General features: G+C 44.4%; 2 protein-coding genes across 24 annotated transcripts in view; one reads left to right on the forward strand and one right to left on the reverse strand.

Moving 5' to 3' along the window:
* Nucleotides 1-7,970, forward strand: part of ESRRB (estrogen related receptor beta) — a 158,119-nt gene extending 150,149 nt beyond the window's left edge. For all 11 annotated transcript variants that reach the window (XM_090141414.1, XM_090141412.1, XM_031593181.2 and 8 more), the window contains 2 exons: nt 382-651; nt 6,749-7,970. In XM_090141414.1, coding sequence (XP_089997540.1) covers nt 382-651; nt 6,749-6,993 — 515 coding nt within the window. In that variant the 3' untranslated portion in view covers nt 6,994-7,970. The remainder of the gene's footprint in view (nt 1-381; nt 652-6,748) is intronic.
* LOC116228972 (uncharacterized) overlaps nt 1-16,234 on the reverse strand; it is a 155,598-nt gene that overhangs the window by 45,451 nt on the left and 93,913 nt on the right. For 7 of the 13 annotated variants that reach the window (XR_016466994.1, XR_016466998.1, XR_004166912.2 and 4 more), the window contains one exon: nt 10,549-10,637. Coding sequence is in view for 7 of the 13 variants with exons in the window: in XM_090141424.1 (XP_089997550.1) it covers nt 10,549-10,637 (89 nt within the window). In the remaining 6 variants the exon portion in view is untranslated. Of the gene's footprint in view, nt 1-3,681; nt 3,743-9,018; nt 9,103-10,548; nt 10,638-16,234 lie in introns of those variants that run through there. The other 6 variants (XM_090141417.1, XM_090141418.1, XM_090141419.1 and 3 more) reach the window with 2 other exon arrangements.

The raw sequence follows: 16,234 nt of genomic DNA on the forward strand, positions 1-16,234 counted from the left end.
ATTGCAGTATGCATCTGTTATTTCTTCCTATTCCATCAGAAACAATATTGTCTGCTTTCTGGAGCTCTCTGCTCTTTGGTTCAGCTGGGGACACTAAATGGGCTGCTATACAAAATTACAAAGGTTCGGTGAACAGGAAGTAGTGATGCAAAACAGTTGCTGCTGTAGAAGTAGGAGAGATCACTAAAAAGAGATTCTCATTAAGGTTGCCATATTCTGTGTGTTCTGTTTGCCACAGAGACAGGGGTCACTTCAGTAATCATTTTCTGAGAGTTGCAGGAGGAGAGTGCTTTGAGTAGACTGCAGAGAAATTAGGAAGCCCAGGCTCTGGGATTCTTTGCTGCACACCCGTTTGACCCCGGCTGTCTTTTGCCCCATCAGGGTTCTCCAATCTCTCCCTTGGGGACCAGATGAGCCTCCTGCAGAGCGCCTGGATGGAAATCCTCATCCTGGGCATTGTGTACCGCTCCCTGCCATATGAGGACAAGCTCGTCTATGCTGAGGACTACATCATGGACGAAGAACACTCTCGTCTGACGGGGCTGCTCGAGCTCTACCTGGCCATCCTACAACTGGTGCGCCGCTACAAGAAGCTCAAGGTGGAAAAGGAAGAGTTTGTCACGCTTAAAGCTCTGGCTCTCGCCAATTCAGGTACAGCCCTGGCCCAGGCAGCCTTGTGATCAGAGAGTCATTGCGCATGCTGTTATCTGGGTTGGGAGGAACTTAGGCCCCAGTGCTTGAGACTGTGCTTTGCCCGTGTTGTATAGCATCTTCACATTTCTCTGTCACCCACAAGAGACAAGGAAGGTAGGGACTCCAAGCTGGAGAGGAGAGAGAAGCATGGCCTGCTGCCACTATGGCATCAACTGCAAACTGGCCCTGAACTGGGGAGTGGGACCTGCCAGAGGTAGGCTGGATTCCAGCAGTAAAAGAAAGGCCTTGTGCCATGAGTTTAGATAAGGGTAGTGTTGGGCAGTTATAGCAAATAGGGAAACTCTAATCTTAGTCTCAGATCCCACAAAAACAAACAAAAAACCCAACAAACCAACAAACAAACAAAAAATCCTGTGTGGTTAAGGCTGCTTGGTCTGCTGCTGTAAGTGTTTAGTGACCACTGACACTGAATTCCCCCCTCCCCACCCCTGTCTGAATGGTAGAGGATAAGACGTGCTAGCAGAAGCCTGATGCTGCCTGTTTTGTTTCTTTTTGGGAAGAGGATGAGAGAGACAAGGGCCCTCAGCCTCCATCTCAGTGGGGGGAGGTTTGCAGCCCTCGGGCCAGCAGGCTGGAAGCCTGTGCCCATGGGAGACACAAGGTTGTGTGTGCTGTACTGATGTTGTACTGGACATATATTTGCTCAGGAGTTCCTTCTGAAGGGAAACTGCTGAAGCTATTGTGTGACGAGGGCTCCCTCTACATCCCTTGAGTCTCACTGTCTCGCATCTGATCTTGCCAAACTGCAACATGTAGGTTACGCAGTTCACCCTTGCAGGCCAGCAGTGAGTCCGGTATCTGTGTTCAGCTCAAGGCACTTTCCAGAAAGACACTCAGTATAAAGCCGAAGGCCTTAAATATGGGGAAATCCACATCTTTCACAATAGTTGACTCTAAAAATTGATCATTCTCTTAATTTAAAAAGAAAAGAAAGGTACCATATCCCAAGCAATAGTTTGCCTGAGTTCAATCAGCCTGCAGACAGAGCTTTTCTGAGCTGTGTCCTATGATCCCAGGTCCTTTTGCACCTGACAGCTTGACATGATATAGTTCCTATTTCATAGTTGCATTCCTGGGCTATCGGTGTTACTTCAAATATAAGCAAGTGGTCCAGAACTCTCTGTGAGGCTACTCTATCCTCACTGTTTTAAACCTTTCTGTTCTGCTTTGTCATCCACACATCTTAGCAGCAGCAATTGGAAAGAAAGAAGTTAAAGAAAGAAAGAACAAAATCACTTACAGATAATTGATAAAAATGTTGAGTAGCATCTGTTGTTTTACTGATCCCTGTGGGTTTCCACCAGAAATCTCTTCCTCCAGGGATGATTCACCACTGATAGCTACTTTGAAATCTGTCATCTGGCCAGTAACTAATCAATTGAAAGTGTGCTTTATTGATATTGCATGGTGCTAATTTTTTAATGAGAATGTCCTGTGGTGCTAAGCCAAGTGCCATATAAAAGACTAAGTCTATTATATCTATGCAGTTAACTTTATCAACCAAACTTGTAATCTCATCAGAGAATGAAATCAGGTTTGTTTGACAAGACCTCCATTCTAAAATATTGTGCAGCCTGGCAGTAGTTGTAATACCACCTCTTAAGTTTTAATTGAACATTGCATTTCCTCTTCCTTTATTTTACTCTGGTTCACATCAATGGCAATTATCAAACAGGGAAAGTATATGCTTCATTAGAACTTTTCCAGCCATCTCAAATTTCTCAAACATATCTACACTTAGCAATTATTTATCTGCCCTAGGTGGGCCTTTGCCAGCAATTTTAAAACTCTAAAAGCCAAGTTATCAATATCTACTGATTCCTGTGGAGTCTGTCCCCAACAGATGTCTGATTGTCTTGTGGAAACAAGAGAATAAGGAGTCTCATCATCTTCATATAAGACAGGTACATAACACTTCATATTCTAAATGCAGGACAGAAATACTCACTGCGGACTTTTGCTTCCTCATTCTATTAATAGTTTAATCATCTACAACATAAAAGAGTCCCCCTACAAGTGGTCATTTTTCTTCTATTTCTTAAATATTTAAAAAACTCTTCTTTATGGCCCTTAGCCCTTCCAGCCATGGATTTTCTTCCAATGTCCTTCACTTCGCTTATCGATTTTTTACACTTCATAACTTTTGATTCATATAAATTGCTATCTACTTCCCTTTTTCAATTTCTCATATACTGCTTTTTTACCTCTAATTGCTGCCTTTACTTTGCCACTGAACCAGGATGGGCAGATGGCCAAGGCTGCCTTTTCTCTATATTGTGGGATGGTGGCTTTTGGCTACGTAATCAACTCTTGTTAAAAAACCTGCCTCCTATCTACCAGGAAGGTCATGGGGTTAAACAAGGAGAAGGGCGTCTCAGAGGCTGAAGTGCTAAGGCCGCATAGTGACAGGGTGACAGAAGAGCCATACTGGGACATTTATCTGACCTGTGTTTGAGTGGACTTGTACAACCTGAGCCTTGATGCTCTCAAGTTCTTCATGGTGCAACAGAAACACTCTACTATACTGCTGTCAGGACTAAGCCCCATATAAGCCTGATGGAATAGTCTGTAGTAGTAGAGAAACACTGAGCAGAACAACCAATGCTTAGCAGCTGCTTCAGGTTTCTGCTTTTAGCACTGTGGAGCAAAGAAACCAAGGTAGAGGTCAGTAAACACAGGCCTCACTTGAATGGGAAAAGCCACTCTAACTGCACTGGTTTGTTCTAGAGCAACTAGAAGTACAGTCAGATAGGAGCATAAGCCACAAAAATCTTGCGTTGTTGGTGTTATTGAAGTATATGAAAGTACATGTACGCACAAACACACACAAGGAAACTAAATAGGGAAAGCAGTATTTTTCTAACATAACCTTCACATTCAACCTTTGCATTGTTTTAATACATGTTATTATTCTTAGTACTTTTTTGACATGGAATAAACCTGCAGAACCTTCATGTATGTACTTACATGCATGCACAGCTGACTCCAAGAACAGGAATGCAGACTACCTCTGGGCCATTCATTAGCTCTGTGGGTCAGAGGCAAGGTTTAAAGCTGAGCATTTAGATTAACACCTATGTTGCTGGAACCTGTCTTTTGCTCCTTGCCTTCCATAACGATAAATTTCTGATTTTCCCCTATTTCTGTTAGGTGTAATTTCTCATGAATCCAGTTTCTAAGGACTTTCCACTCTTCCATGCAGCTCTTTGCATGTTGAGCCTTTGCTTCTAGTAATTAAAGTGAATGGAAACAGAAGTGGCAGCTCACTCGCTGTTCACTAGAAGGGAAGGTGACAGTAGGTGCAGTGTTGCTTTGAAGGAACCGCCTTGCCCGAACTCTGATATCTAATCATCCCTGAAATGCACCAAGGACTCCTCTGGTGGGACTGGCACCAACCAAAGTCTGTCTTTACTGAGTACTTTTCATAGAGCAGAGAAATTAATTCTTAATGCCCCAAAGCAGCAAGCAAGGTCAAACAATGCAACGTCAACCATTTTTTGACAGAGTAGGTGTGCTGTAAATGTCACCTGCTACAGTTCAGAGACAGCAGTCCCATGTTAAGCATTTCTAGCTCCTTTCGCCTCAAGAATACAAATTGATCAAGCTGTGCATCAGAGAGCTCTCCAGGTTAGCATACAGCGCATGTTCAGCTAAGGATGTCCCAGACTGACCAACTCTTATTTCTCTCTTTTTTTTTTTTTTTGGTGTCCATTCTCATACCTGCTCTATATTCCATGCCAGCAGTGCTGGAGAAAAAGGCTTCTAACACAAAGCCTCACGTCTAGGCCTGCTGACCCTCAGAGACATGGCCAGGCTGCCTCCAGAGCACCTCAGTGCTCTGACAGCTGTAAAAATTCATAGCTATTGATTTTGTAATTAACAGTTTATCAATGCCATTGACACCAGCTCATTGATGGATTGAAAGGAAATTAATCCTGCAGTGTTATTTTATATTTTGCAGTCAGCTGCTGATTTTGAGCTTCTTTCAGCAAAAAGTGGGAGAAGAAGAAAGACAGGCCTTGGATCTTTATTTCCCCAATTCGTCTCCACCTATATTCTTGGCTATTTAGTGCTGTTAGGGTCTCCTCACCTTACAGAGGCCTAGTAGCATAAGGGCACAGCTTGAGCACTGTCTACTGCACAGCAGAAGCAGCACTACTCAGAAGGAGGGCACCCACCCTGACCTGAAGCATGGCTTTACTGCATGGTGCCTCCAGCACCTACTGGGCTCTGTAAGCTCTGACAGGAGCTCTTGCTTCTTCCCTTGTGCCCCCAGCCAGAAGGGCACACATAAAATAGGAAGTGTGGAGCACATTTCTCTCTGAATTCCAACTTCTTGATGCCTCTAGTCTCCAAAATCACCTCCGCAATTTGTAAGGAAATGCTTCTCCTAATGGTGTATGGAAATTCTCCAGAGGAACCACCTGGCTGAGAGAAGTTGCCAGCCTGTTTTCCCTCTCTCCCTCCCTCCCTATCTCTCTCTTCCTTCAGAATCAACCTCTGTGGCAAGCTCAAGTCACATTGATGACGCACCAGCCCTTTTCTGGGCTTCATTGCCCGGTCTCTTTTATACAAAAAGCAAATACAGCAATAATGATTTTTTCCCAGTATGTATCTTGGAAGTACAACCCTTTGATATCCCCTAATTAGTGCATTCCTTCTAAACAACTTTTTAAACAGCTTTCTTGTTAGACATATTGTTTTTTTGACTGTTGTAATACTTTATAAATCATACATCATAAATAGCATCTACTGTACATGTATTTTATGAAATTCACAATCTAATTTGTGTTGAGCTCTCCATAGAGATTATGTGTATTTCTGGAGAGATTCTGGCATTTCATCTGGCTTTCCTCCTCCTCTACTGCTGTCAGACTTGGGAACCAAGTCCTCACATTTGCATTGGATGCATGTAGGCCGAGCAAGACACTGTTACACTGCAAAGCCCAGCTAGAGTGGCAGACAGGTGCAAATGTGTGTGTTTATTCTAGCATCCCTTTGCTTCTGCTTCTAGATTCATTGCCCCGTGGTCAAAATAGGAATCTTTATCAGTGCATTCAATATTGATTAAAAGTCTCTGAACAATGAAGACAAGGCAACAGTGTATAGCTCTGTCAGGGCTGTGAGGCAGAAGCAACTATCAGCAAGATGAAAGGGAGAAAACCTTCAATGACACGGTGCTTAGCTAGCTTCTCTAATCTAACATCTCTCCTCTGTTGTGGTGCCCTCTGCCATCAAGACTTCCCCACAAATCTAGCAGTCTGTGTTCATCTTGGGTGCCTCAGCTTGACCCAGGACTGGGTCACTATCAGCTATCTTTGCCTCAGAGATGCACCAGGGAGCCATGCTAGCCTCTCCAGCACTTTCTGCTAGCCTCTCCAGCAGCCTGGCAGCCTAAGGGAAGAGGCCTTGCAGGAGGTGCAGATTTCTAGAAGGACTGAATCAGGAAACTCTCGAGCAGCTGCTAGCAGTCTCTGAAAATAGGGGCATATGCACAAAGGTGGGGCTGGCAACACCCCTGGGCACACTGACTGTGACCTGCTGGGGCTTTTCTGTCTTGCTGACACCCTGAGCAGCTGCATGGCAATTAGGTAGTTTAGACAGATGAAGCGCTACAGCAGTGTTAATTATTCTTAATGAGATTGCTCCCATGCGGCAGCACAGCAGATGCCACCCCTTGCGGGATGACTCCCCTGCAGGAGCATGGAGGGCAAGTGAATGTGCAAGTCACAAAGGCCCCTGGCCGACCCCTTGCAGCCTTGAGTAACCAGCAAAGTGGACACACAGGGCACAACGTGTCACAAACCCCAGTAACACTGCTACTGTTCCTGCACTGCTAGGGTCTGCTCCTGGGCCTGACATCAAATTTCAGAATAGCAGCAACTGCAAGCAAGTTGTTTTTTTTCCCCTTACGAAACAAAAGAGAAAAGCAATGAAAAAAAATTTTTTAAAGCATCTTTAGCTGAAATACTGGAAAGCGTTTCCTTCCTCATGTCTGATTTTCCTGTTTGCTTTCTCTTCTCCCTCCCCCCAGACTCTATGCACATAGAGGACATGGATGCAGTGCAGAAGCTCCAGGACCTTCTCCACGAAGCCCTGCAGGACTACGAGCTGAGTCAGCGCAACGAGGAGCCCCGGCGAGCAGGGAAGCTGCTCCTGACCTTGCCCCTCCTGCGGCAGACAGCCGCCAAAGCTGTGCAGCACTTCTACAGCATCAAACTGCAGGGCAAGGTTCCCATGCATAAACTCTTCCTAGAAATGCTAGAGGCAAAGGTCTGACAGCCCCAGTGCCAGCCGACAATGGCCGGGGAACAAACTAGAAACAAAGATGCAGACAACGGAGCAATCCAAACAGCAGCAGCAGCCACCGCCGGCTTTTATCTCCAATCATTTATTATGGAAGAATTATTTAATGTCTATTTGTCGGCGTGACTGCAGAATCTCATGTACAGGAGGGGGAAAACTCTTTTAATCAGTCACCTGTTTCTCTTTTTTTCATTTGTTTTCTCTGTGGGAAATACCAGAATATGCTCTTGCACTTGTTGAGGCGGTCGCTGGGGCTCAGCCCCTGTGAGCGATGTTGCTCTCAGCACTGTGCCGGCCGCCTGGTCCCCAGCTCCCTCCACCAGTGCTGGAGGGGGAGTGGGGACTGAAGCAGGAAGAGACGAAGAATAGAGTCAATATAAACTTTATCTGCTTGTGCTGTGAGGGGTCAGATAGAAAGGGAAGCAGCCAGGGTCCTTCATTTTGTCACCTTTCTGGCTCTAACGATAGGGCAGATGCTCCTTCGGAGAGGAGCAGTACTGGCCCTCTCCTGATCAAAATGGCTGCCTCCCAGGCTCCTCTAGCGCCAGCTAGCACTTGTACATACAGGCCCCACTTCTTACCGGGAAAGATGCTCCTAACTGTGTAAGATACCCTGCGACCTTGTACAGTGTGTCATTACGCCTGGCTAGTCCCTCCCATGTGCAATCCCCGCAGGACCCTGAAGAGGCAGGATGTATGTCCCTGAGAGAATGCAAGTCTCCTTTCCCAGGTAGTGAGAAAAACAGATCCTGGTGTAAGCTTTTGTGCTGGGTTGACTTGATAATCTCTGCATCCTCTCCTATGTGGTGCTAACTACAGTTCTTCTGCACTTTTCACCCTGTAGTATATAAAACCTGCCTCTTCAGTGCAGCTGAGTGCCATTCCCCACTCTTTCCTTGTGGCAGAGAGCACAAGGCTTTGTCTGCATGGTTACCGCCCAAGTATAAATACACCCCAAACCAGGGCTTGCCTAGACTTCATTCAAGTAATAGATCTTTGCCTCCACAGAGACTTAGGCTTATTGCCAGATACTAGTTAGAAATCAAAGGAACCGCTTTTTGGGGGAGACAGCTCCTGAGCCCAAGAGACGACTGCTTTTTTTTTTTTTTTTTTTTGATGGCAGCCTAGGCAAATAAGCTTAGAGGTTGGCATGGAACCCCCAGATCCAATATCCCAACTACTGTCTTCCCCTGCCTCATCCCATTATCCTCAACATAGCAAAAAAGCTAGCATGGATTATCCCTGGACCTGGTAAGAGGTTCTCTCACTGGTGGAAGAAGGGATATACCTGACCTCAAGGTGGTCAGAGAAGAAGTGGTGGAATGTTTATTTACTCATGTCACTAGGTTTCTACTGTGTCTGAGCCTTAGTTTAGCTCAGCTGGCTAAATCACAACTGCTGCATTCTCAGTATTCAGAGGGGAATTTGGGTGGCTTGAAAAAACTAGCTTGGCATTCTGTGAGATTTTATTTTCTTGGACACTTTGATCTGAGCCAGCCTGAGCTGGTGAGAGAATGTATTGTCTGTTTGGTGGTGAGTGACATGACAGCAGAGGTGAGGAGAAGCCTCTGATCTGTATTTAAGACACCACCACCTCTGCTGCCTCTGCTCAACTTAGGCTTCCATTCCTGGATAACCAGGCGGTGCGACCTGCAAAGGAAGCTGTTCCAAACTGTGGTTAAGGAGTGTGATCAGGGAGATGCTGGGTGCTTGTTTTCTACTGGAACTGAACATGTATCTCAGTGTAAAGCTCAGGCTAGCTCAGAAACTGAGGAAATTTGCTGCTACTGAGCTCTCAGCTCATGTTGCTAGCCCTCTGCTGGTCCTTTAGTTAGTTCAGTTCCATCTCCTCTGAGTTCTCCCTGCACTATACAGTCATAGCTACTCACCCATTCTGTACTCACTGCATAAAGGAATTCAGTCTTGCTTCAGGCACATTAGTAAGCCAGCAAAGACCCAGGAGTCAGAAGGCACATGGGAGCTGGGATTGTTTCCATGCTCAAAGCAGCAGCAATTACACAGTGGCCTTGTGCTTTGAACAGATACCTGTGCTTCTTTTCATCTTCACCCTCCCAGAGAGAGCTGGGGAGAAAAACGATAGCTTCTGGTTGCGCTTACAATCTCTGTATCTATCTGTAAATGAGAGGGACCAAACTGAAATGCAAGCCTTCACTAGAGCCAGTTTGCAGTGTGTTGCAACCTGGCAACTCTTTCTGGCTGTGGCATGAATATTCTCACACACTCACTGTGCTGTGCGGTTGCCTCTAAGCAGGACTCACTTGACCACTGTTGCTTCTCTGCTGAGTCCCACTCAGCCCAGCTGCAGCACACTGTGTTCCAGCCTGCCTCACAGCTGTCCCAAAGTGGGCTGAAAAGATCTGAAGAAGCAAGTCTTACTCTGCTGGGCCCTGGCTGGGAAGGTCATTTAAAAAAAGTTCCAGGGAAATCTTCCCTAAGTAACCCTGCTTGAGCAGGGGGGTTGGACCAGGTGACCTCAACCATTCTGTGAGTCTGTGTGTCTGTGGAAAGACACCTCCAGCTTTGTTGAATTTGAACTTGGGCTTCCTTTCCAGAACAGAGGGGAAAATAACCTAGAAAACATGACTGTAAAGGAGGGCTGCTGAGTTACCTTCTAGCTCACGGCAACTGCTGTCTATTTAGAGTATGGAGGCAATGGCTGTGTTGGCAGAACAATATAAAAATACTAAATTTCTTTTTTGCAGGACTTTCTTTCTCCATTACAGCTGCATAATCTTGGAGCCCAACTGGATATCCCCTCATTGCTTGAAAGTAGTAGGCCCGGAAATTTTGCTGGTTTGCTTCTGAAATAGGATGGGAACTGAACCAGGCAGTAATTAGCATTTATTTGTCTCTCTATACCAGGGATGCAAACTCTTTTCCAAGAATGGGGACAGAAACATCTGCCTAGATTTAACCTTTAAAAGGCTTGTACCATCTTTAGTTGGAAAGCAGGGCAGGTCTCTTTCAGACAAGCCTTTCAGACAAGTGCAGGCTTCACGTGCATCTCATCCCTTTCCAGTTTCTCTGATCTGCTGTGAATCACTAGTACCAGCATGCTGCCACAAAAGAGGAGCACATCCAGCTACACAGCAGGTCAGGCTTGCAGAAAAGGGTGACATTTTAGTGTAGTCCCCTCAGTGAAGTTTGAAGTAGGAAATGAGGCTTCAGCAACTGCGTAGGTCTTTGGATTCTCATAGGCTCTTACAAAGAGGTCTGGAGTTGTGGAATTCAGACATAAACTGGGAGGTGGGTTCTGGTCAGCGTTTCTTATGCCATTCATTTGTAATATGGGGCTAACAGAGTCAGCTCCATACAGCTGTCCTTTTGCATGGGGCAAAAGATGACAGAGTTTGGACCTCGGTTTCTGTGGCTTACAGAAAAGAAAAGCTAAACTGTAGAGGTAAGTGTGTCAGTGACAGTGAATAAGCATGAAGCTGACATACAGCTAGTATGGTAAAAGCAGCTCTAGCCCCCAATATGTATGTGCAGATAACAGAAACCACGTACCTGTGAGCCACTGCAAAAAGGCAGATCTTCCCACGTGACCAGTTCTTCTGTTTTGGGCACATTCTTCTTTGGGAACAGCAGTCTCTGGCCTGTATTGCAAAATTAATTTCATGGGGATCAATTAAAGGAAAGGGGAAAACACTACAAAAAATGAGGTTTCTGGGGAAACTTGGGCATTACACCTCGCAGCAAAACTGTGAAGTTACAGGAAAGTCCCCTGCAACAATCAGAACCTTGCAGTACTGTTTGCACTAAGGGGGCATTATTTTTCTCTTTGTCATTTTTTTTTAAACAATTAACAAATTCTCCAGAAACATATAAGCAGCTATCAGAGGGGAAAATCACTGAGGAAGACCCTAGAATGTAACTTGTTGAGCTTTTATTACCAATTGGAGCTGAGAAAAAGTGCTTCCACTTTGTATCCACAAGCTATAATCAATTGTATGGCCAATTGTATGTTCTTGTGGCTGGCTTATAGAGGGAAGCTGAAGAGACAGAGGCTGTGAGATTGATGCAGGGAGTTATAGACAGTGAAATAAACAGTATCTACTTAACTATTATCTGCTCCTTAAAAAAGAAAGAAAGAAAGAAAAACCTGTGAAATAAATAAATTGTATTCTTGTGGTACAGGTCATTTCAAACAAAACAAGAAATAAAACACAGAAATGTAAAAACTAATCATGACAGAGTAATGTTTATTGTGTTTAGGAAGTGCTCTGTTCTGCCTCTTGGGGATGCACAGAGACCCACTGAAGGGGCTGGGGTGGGGGAAGGCCTCGTTTATGCATGCTACAGAAAGGAAAGGAGGAGAGTCCAACCTCTCACTTAAATGCCTTCATTCTGGTGTTTTCCTATATTCACAAATAAAATCCTCAGCAAGCTTTTGAGTTTTTTTAAGATCAGCATGGCTGAGGGCTGGTGAAACAGACACTGTCGTCAGTATCTGGCAGAGATTAGCCTCTGCCACTCACTCATTTTCTCTGGTGCAAGGAATAAACATGAGCTAGTGATGAAAAAGCCTTGAAGTTGTTCCAGTGAAAAACAAAATCTCTAATCATAAAATACATCACTGGCTTAAACCCAACAGTGACATCAAGAGTGTTGCAAGCATTGCAGCAGCTGCACAGTGCTGATGAAGTGGGTACAAGTGCTGAAGTCATTGATCTGGTGGTCAGGTGTTGCAGAGGGCAATCTCATTTCTATTTCAAAAAGTAGGGAGGGAAGGTTTCTTTAAACCATGTTCTTTAAACACATTTCTCTGTCCTTCAAGTTAGAGGCACGTTTAACTGTTGGAATATGTTCTTCAGCTCCAAATGTTAAAACAGTTTGAGGTAGTTGCTTGTGGCTACCTGCACCCAAAATAAAATGAAAACAACCAGTGTTTTCCTCCTTCCAGCTAATGTATCAGTTAATGAGAGCAAATATTAAGTACAGAGAACTTCAGCATTCAACTTTCCAGTAACAAAAAGTGGCAATGCTTTGAGCCTCTTTCTTTACAAAGCCATTACTATCAATTTGAATAACACCGTGGAAGAGCCTGACCATCTCTGTCTGGAGAACAGGAGGAGAAACTGAGCAGTGTGCTGGGAGGCTGGACAAGACGGAGGATGGCAAGTCACAAACGAGCACTGAGTTTAGATAGCCCAGCAAAACACAGCAGCTCTGGTTCAAAACATTGCTGGCTAGGCAAGCCAAAAACAATGACTCTGAGCCAAAAGAACTGCAGCCAGAAAGTCTCTTTACATAAGTGCTAATCAGCTTTGAGAGGACCAGCATGGTTACAGCCTTCTGTAGGCTTTGTTCCATAGGGCTTAGGTAAGGCTAGAAACAGCTTCAGCTCTGGGAGTAGCAGTATCCAAATAATGACAAGCAGGAGTGAGGTCACAAGAAAGACCAGAACTGGCCAAACGCTCAAAGCATCATTTGTAAGAAAAACTGAGACAGACAAAAGCCACTGCTGACACATCACTGACTGCTGAAGAGTTCAGAGCTTCACTGAGCCCTTCCAAAATCCGGCTGCATGCTGACACTGGCCAGAAGTCTGCAGCAAACCATCTCTGGGCAGGACACACTGCGTGCAGAAGCAGCTGTTCTAGCTCAAATTACAGGGCCAGGTCCCTGTCACCAAAAATGGCCAGCAGCAGATGACGAGAGAACAAAAAAAATAGGGTACTGAGGTATAAAACTACAGCTCCTGGCCACTTACAAAGTCTCCTGAAGATAGAAATGAAGTCTCTGCATTTAACCACCCCTGCTGGTTTTTCTCACATGGATTTGTCCAGCCACTTTTCGAGGTGATACAAGCATTCAGCCTCTGCAGCAGCAATGAGTTCTGTGGATCACTGCTCAAAGAAATAGCTCCTTTGCCTGCTGTGGGCATGCCATCAGCTATTCTTATTTCATGCCCTTACAGCTTGCATTAGAAGGCACAAGGAACGGTCCCATACTCACTTTTCCCTACCATTCAGACTCTTCTAAATCTCTCCCAGTTTTACCCTCTGTCATTTCTTTTCAGGGATGAAGGACAGCTGCCAGCCTTACCCCCTCACTGAGTACACACTGCACGAATTAAATTAGAAAAATGGGATATTGAGAAAGGCAAGCGGCTGCCTTGGGCGAGATGCTTTAAAGGCAAGTACAAACATCGTCCCTATCCAAGAGACATACGAAGCTCTCTTCCTGTCACTCTATGCACACACAAACACACACTCACCACGTCTCTTAGCTATACTTTCATTCACAGCCCTGCTGAAATTCACATTTACTTTCAACACAGCTCAAAGACAAGATCAGCCTATGCAAACCCTATTTTCCTAAGCACAACAAGGGGGGTGTGGCCTTTCCCCCAGCAGAGCTTTTTTCCTCCATTTTTCCTCCATCTCAAATAAAGGAACTAAAAAGACACCTCAGCCTTTATCTGACCTAATCCTTTTGTATAGGAGAAATGGATTTTTAAAAGAGATGATCTTTAGTGCATTTCTTGATGCATCAAATAATAGAGTTTTTAAAATTTATTCCTTCCTATTGCACTATACAACTTGATTTCTGTTTAGAAATCCCAGCTTTATAAGTAAGTTCTGGAATACCTGACTACTGCTTTTCTGAAACGAACACACTGAGTGTGCCACCAAGAGGCTGAGCATCGAGTGATTTACTTTGGTAAATGAAATAACTATACATTTTGTTCTCTGACTTCAAGTGGCATTACACTTTCAATATGCTTTATGACACGTCCCCCACATAACTGCAATCATTGACTAATAAAAAGCAGAACAGTGATCAGATAAGGAAAAGCCATGACAGAGCAAACTAAAAGCACTTTACCTAAACTGGCAAGAATCAAACACAAAACAAGGCTTCATTTAATAGATGGGTTAGAGCAAAGCAGATAAACCATATTTTTACTCCATATGCCAATTAAGTCAAGTGCAATACATAAGTTATGAATAATCTCTCTGGAGTGAAGAGTGTTGGATTTGGAAGGAATATAATCTGACTGAAGCCAAAATTTTAATCACCTTCAATAATTATATTTCTAGTATTGTAAATTCTTTTCTATTGCAACATTGAAAGCAGTCATTTGTGCAAGTCATTTTCCATTCCATTACCATTTACATTACCGTTCACACACATTTGAACCAAACCCTTGTTTATACCTTTTTGCCAGTGGTTAATATTACTATAAATCAACAAATCTTTTGGGTCAGTCTTAAGAAAGAAGTACAGTTTCATCAGATATTACTGTATCTAATGAACGCTGTAACCAAGCCTGGGATTATCACTTACTTCCCCCACTGCTGTTTTCATCCAACCATAAACATTCAGCAGAGTCCTAAGGGAGTGATGCTCATGGGGACTGTATTAGCATAGGCATTCTCTTTTCTGGGTGCTATCCTCAGCTTTGAGCACTTGTAGCTGCAGAAAATCCTGCACTGCTATTGCTGCTTCCGTGCATTTCTTCTTTCCAGCACAACTTTCTGGCTCCTCATGATTGAGCACTTACTGCTAACGTTTGGTATGTTTTGGTTTGTTCACTCCTCAGTCTCTCTCCTCCTGCCCTGTTCCTGACACACTGCTCAAGTGAGTGGGAAGGATGTCAGTGTCTATTCAGCTTCCTGTGCCAGCTGACCGCACCAAGCTGTTCTGGACCACTTCCATCTGGAAGGAGGGTCGCCCAGCTTAACAGGACCCATTGGTAAGGCTCTGCTAAATGTGCTGGCATTCCAGCTTTGAGAAGAATACAATTCATCAGAAGTGACACTCCCTGTGTCTAGAGGATGTTTAGAGAAGGGCATTTGCAAAACAACTGATACTGACACTTGGGACAGGGCATCCTTTCCTGTCCTTCTCAAGCTTCCTGTGCAGGTAGGAAAAAAGTGCAGGCCTCAGACACAGCCCACAGTCAGACAGGATCACAGCAACTTCTGTAACAGGTGCAGTTAATCAGAGAAACTGTATCAAATCTTCCTGATCAGTGAAATACCCTGCTTCGCTAGGGCTCCGCTGCTCAATCCAAGAGGGCCTCCAAATCCTGCCTGCATAAGGTAGCAGAGCCACGCAGCGGGGCAGCACCTGCTAATGTATGTTGTCAGTGCTAGACTAAAAAGGCAGCGCTCCTATGATGCTGTGTGCATTTGGCAAAGAAGTTATTAACCTGAATTGAGTTACAGCAATTACAGAAACACCACTGTGTTCACATTCAGTGATCACAGAAAGTGAAAGCATTTTACAAATAAATCACAAACACCTTCTAAATATGTTTAGAAATAAGCAGTCAAAAGGAGAGGACGGAACCAGGACATACACTTCACAACTGTGTCTCTCAACTTTTTTTTTTTTTTTTTTTTAATGAAGAGACCATTCAGCCTTTTCAAACAAAAAATAAAGAGCTTAGACTACTTAGTATCCCACGTACTTGTCAGCTATGATGAAGAGCAGGGGATAAAGAAAATCTCAGCAGATAGGCAAATAAGATGTTTCAGTTTTACAGAAATTATCAGGTGATTATTTTAACAAAGAAAATCTTATGTAATATTTAAGTAATGGAAAGGCAGATGTGACCTCTTCTGCAGGTCTCTGCTAAGCTGCAAAGCCTGTGCTGCAAGCAGAGTAAAGCTGCTGGAGAGGAGTGGAAGCTTCCTACCTGAGTGCACACTGAGCTCTGTCAGAGTGGCTGAGGCTGGACAACCCCACTGCCCAGCACAGCACTCCTTCCTGCACCCATGGCTGTGCCAGCTCCTCAGGCTGGGGCCTTCCTTCCCATCCATGGCTGCTCTGTGCATAAAGCAGGCACATAGTGCACCTCTTCTCCCCCAGGGCACGCTGCTTACAAAAAAGGATATCCTGAAAAGTGGCTGAAACCTCAGAGAAGTGTTGCCTGGGACTTCTCAAAATACTAAGATACTCAACTTGAATCAGATTGGACTAGGATTCGAGAATCCTTTTATTTCTTGTGTTGCTTTTCTCACAGAACATGCCCACAAAAGGTGGTGTTAATGATGCATTATGGAGTTTGTCATTGCCGTGTGTCCCGGAGTGTGCTCCTGAGTTTATTCTTGATACTCTCATACATTAAGATAGCACAGGATACTTTGTTTTCTTTTGTAGCTAAGAAATCAGAGCTCCAGAATTTTTCTGAGTAGGTATTAACTCCCACACATCCACATAATGGCAATACAACTCACTT

The sequence above is a fragment of the Phasianus colchicus genome, chromosome 5, assembly GCF_987193195.1.
Source record: "Phasianus colchicus chromosome 5, bPhaCol1.hap1.1, whole genome shotgun sequence".
Lineage (NCBI taxonomy): Eukaryota > Metazoa > Chordata > Aves > Galliformes > Phasianidae > Phasianus > Phasianus colchicus.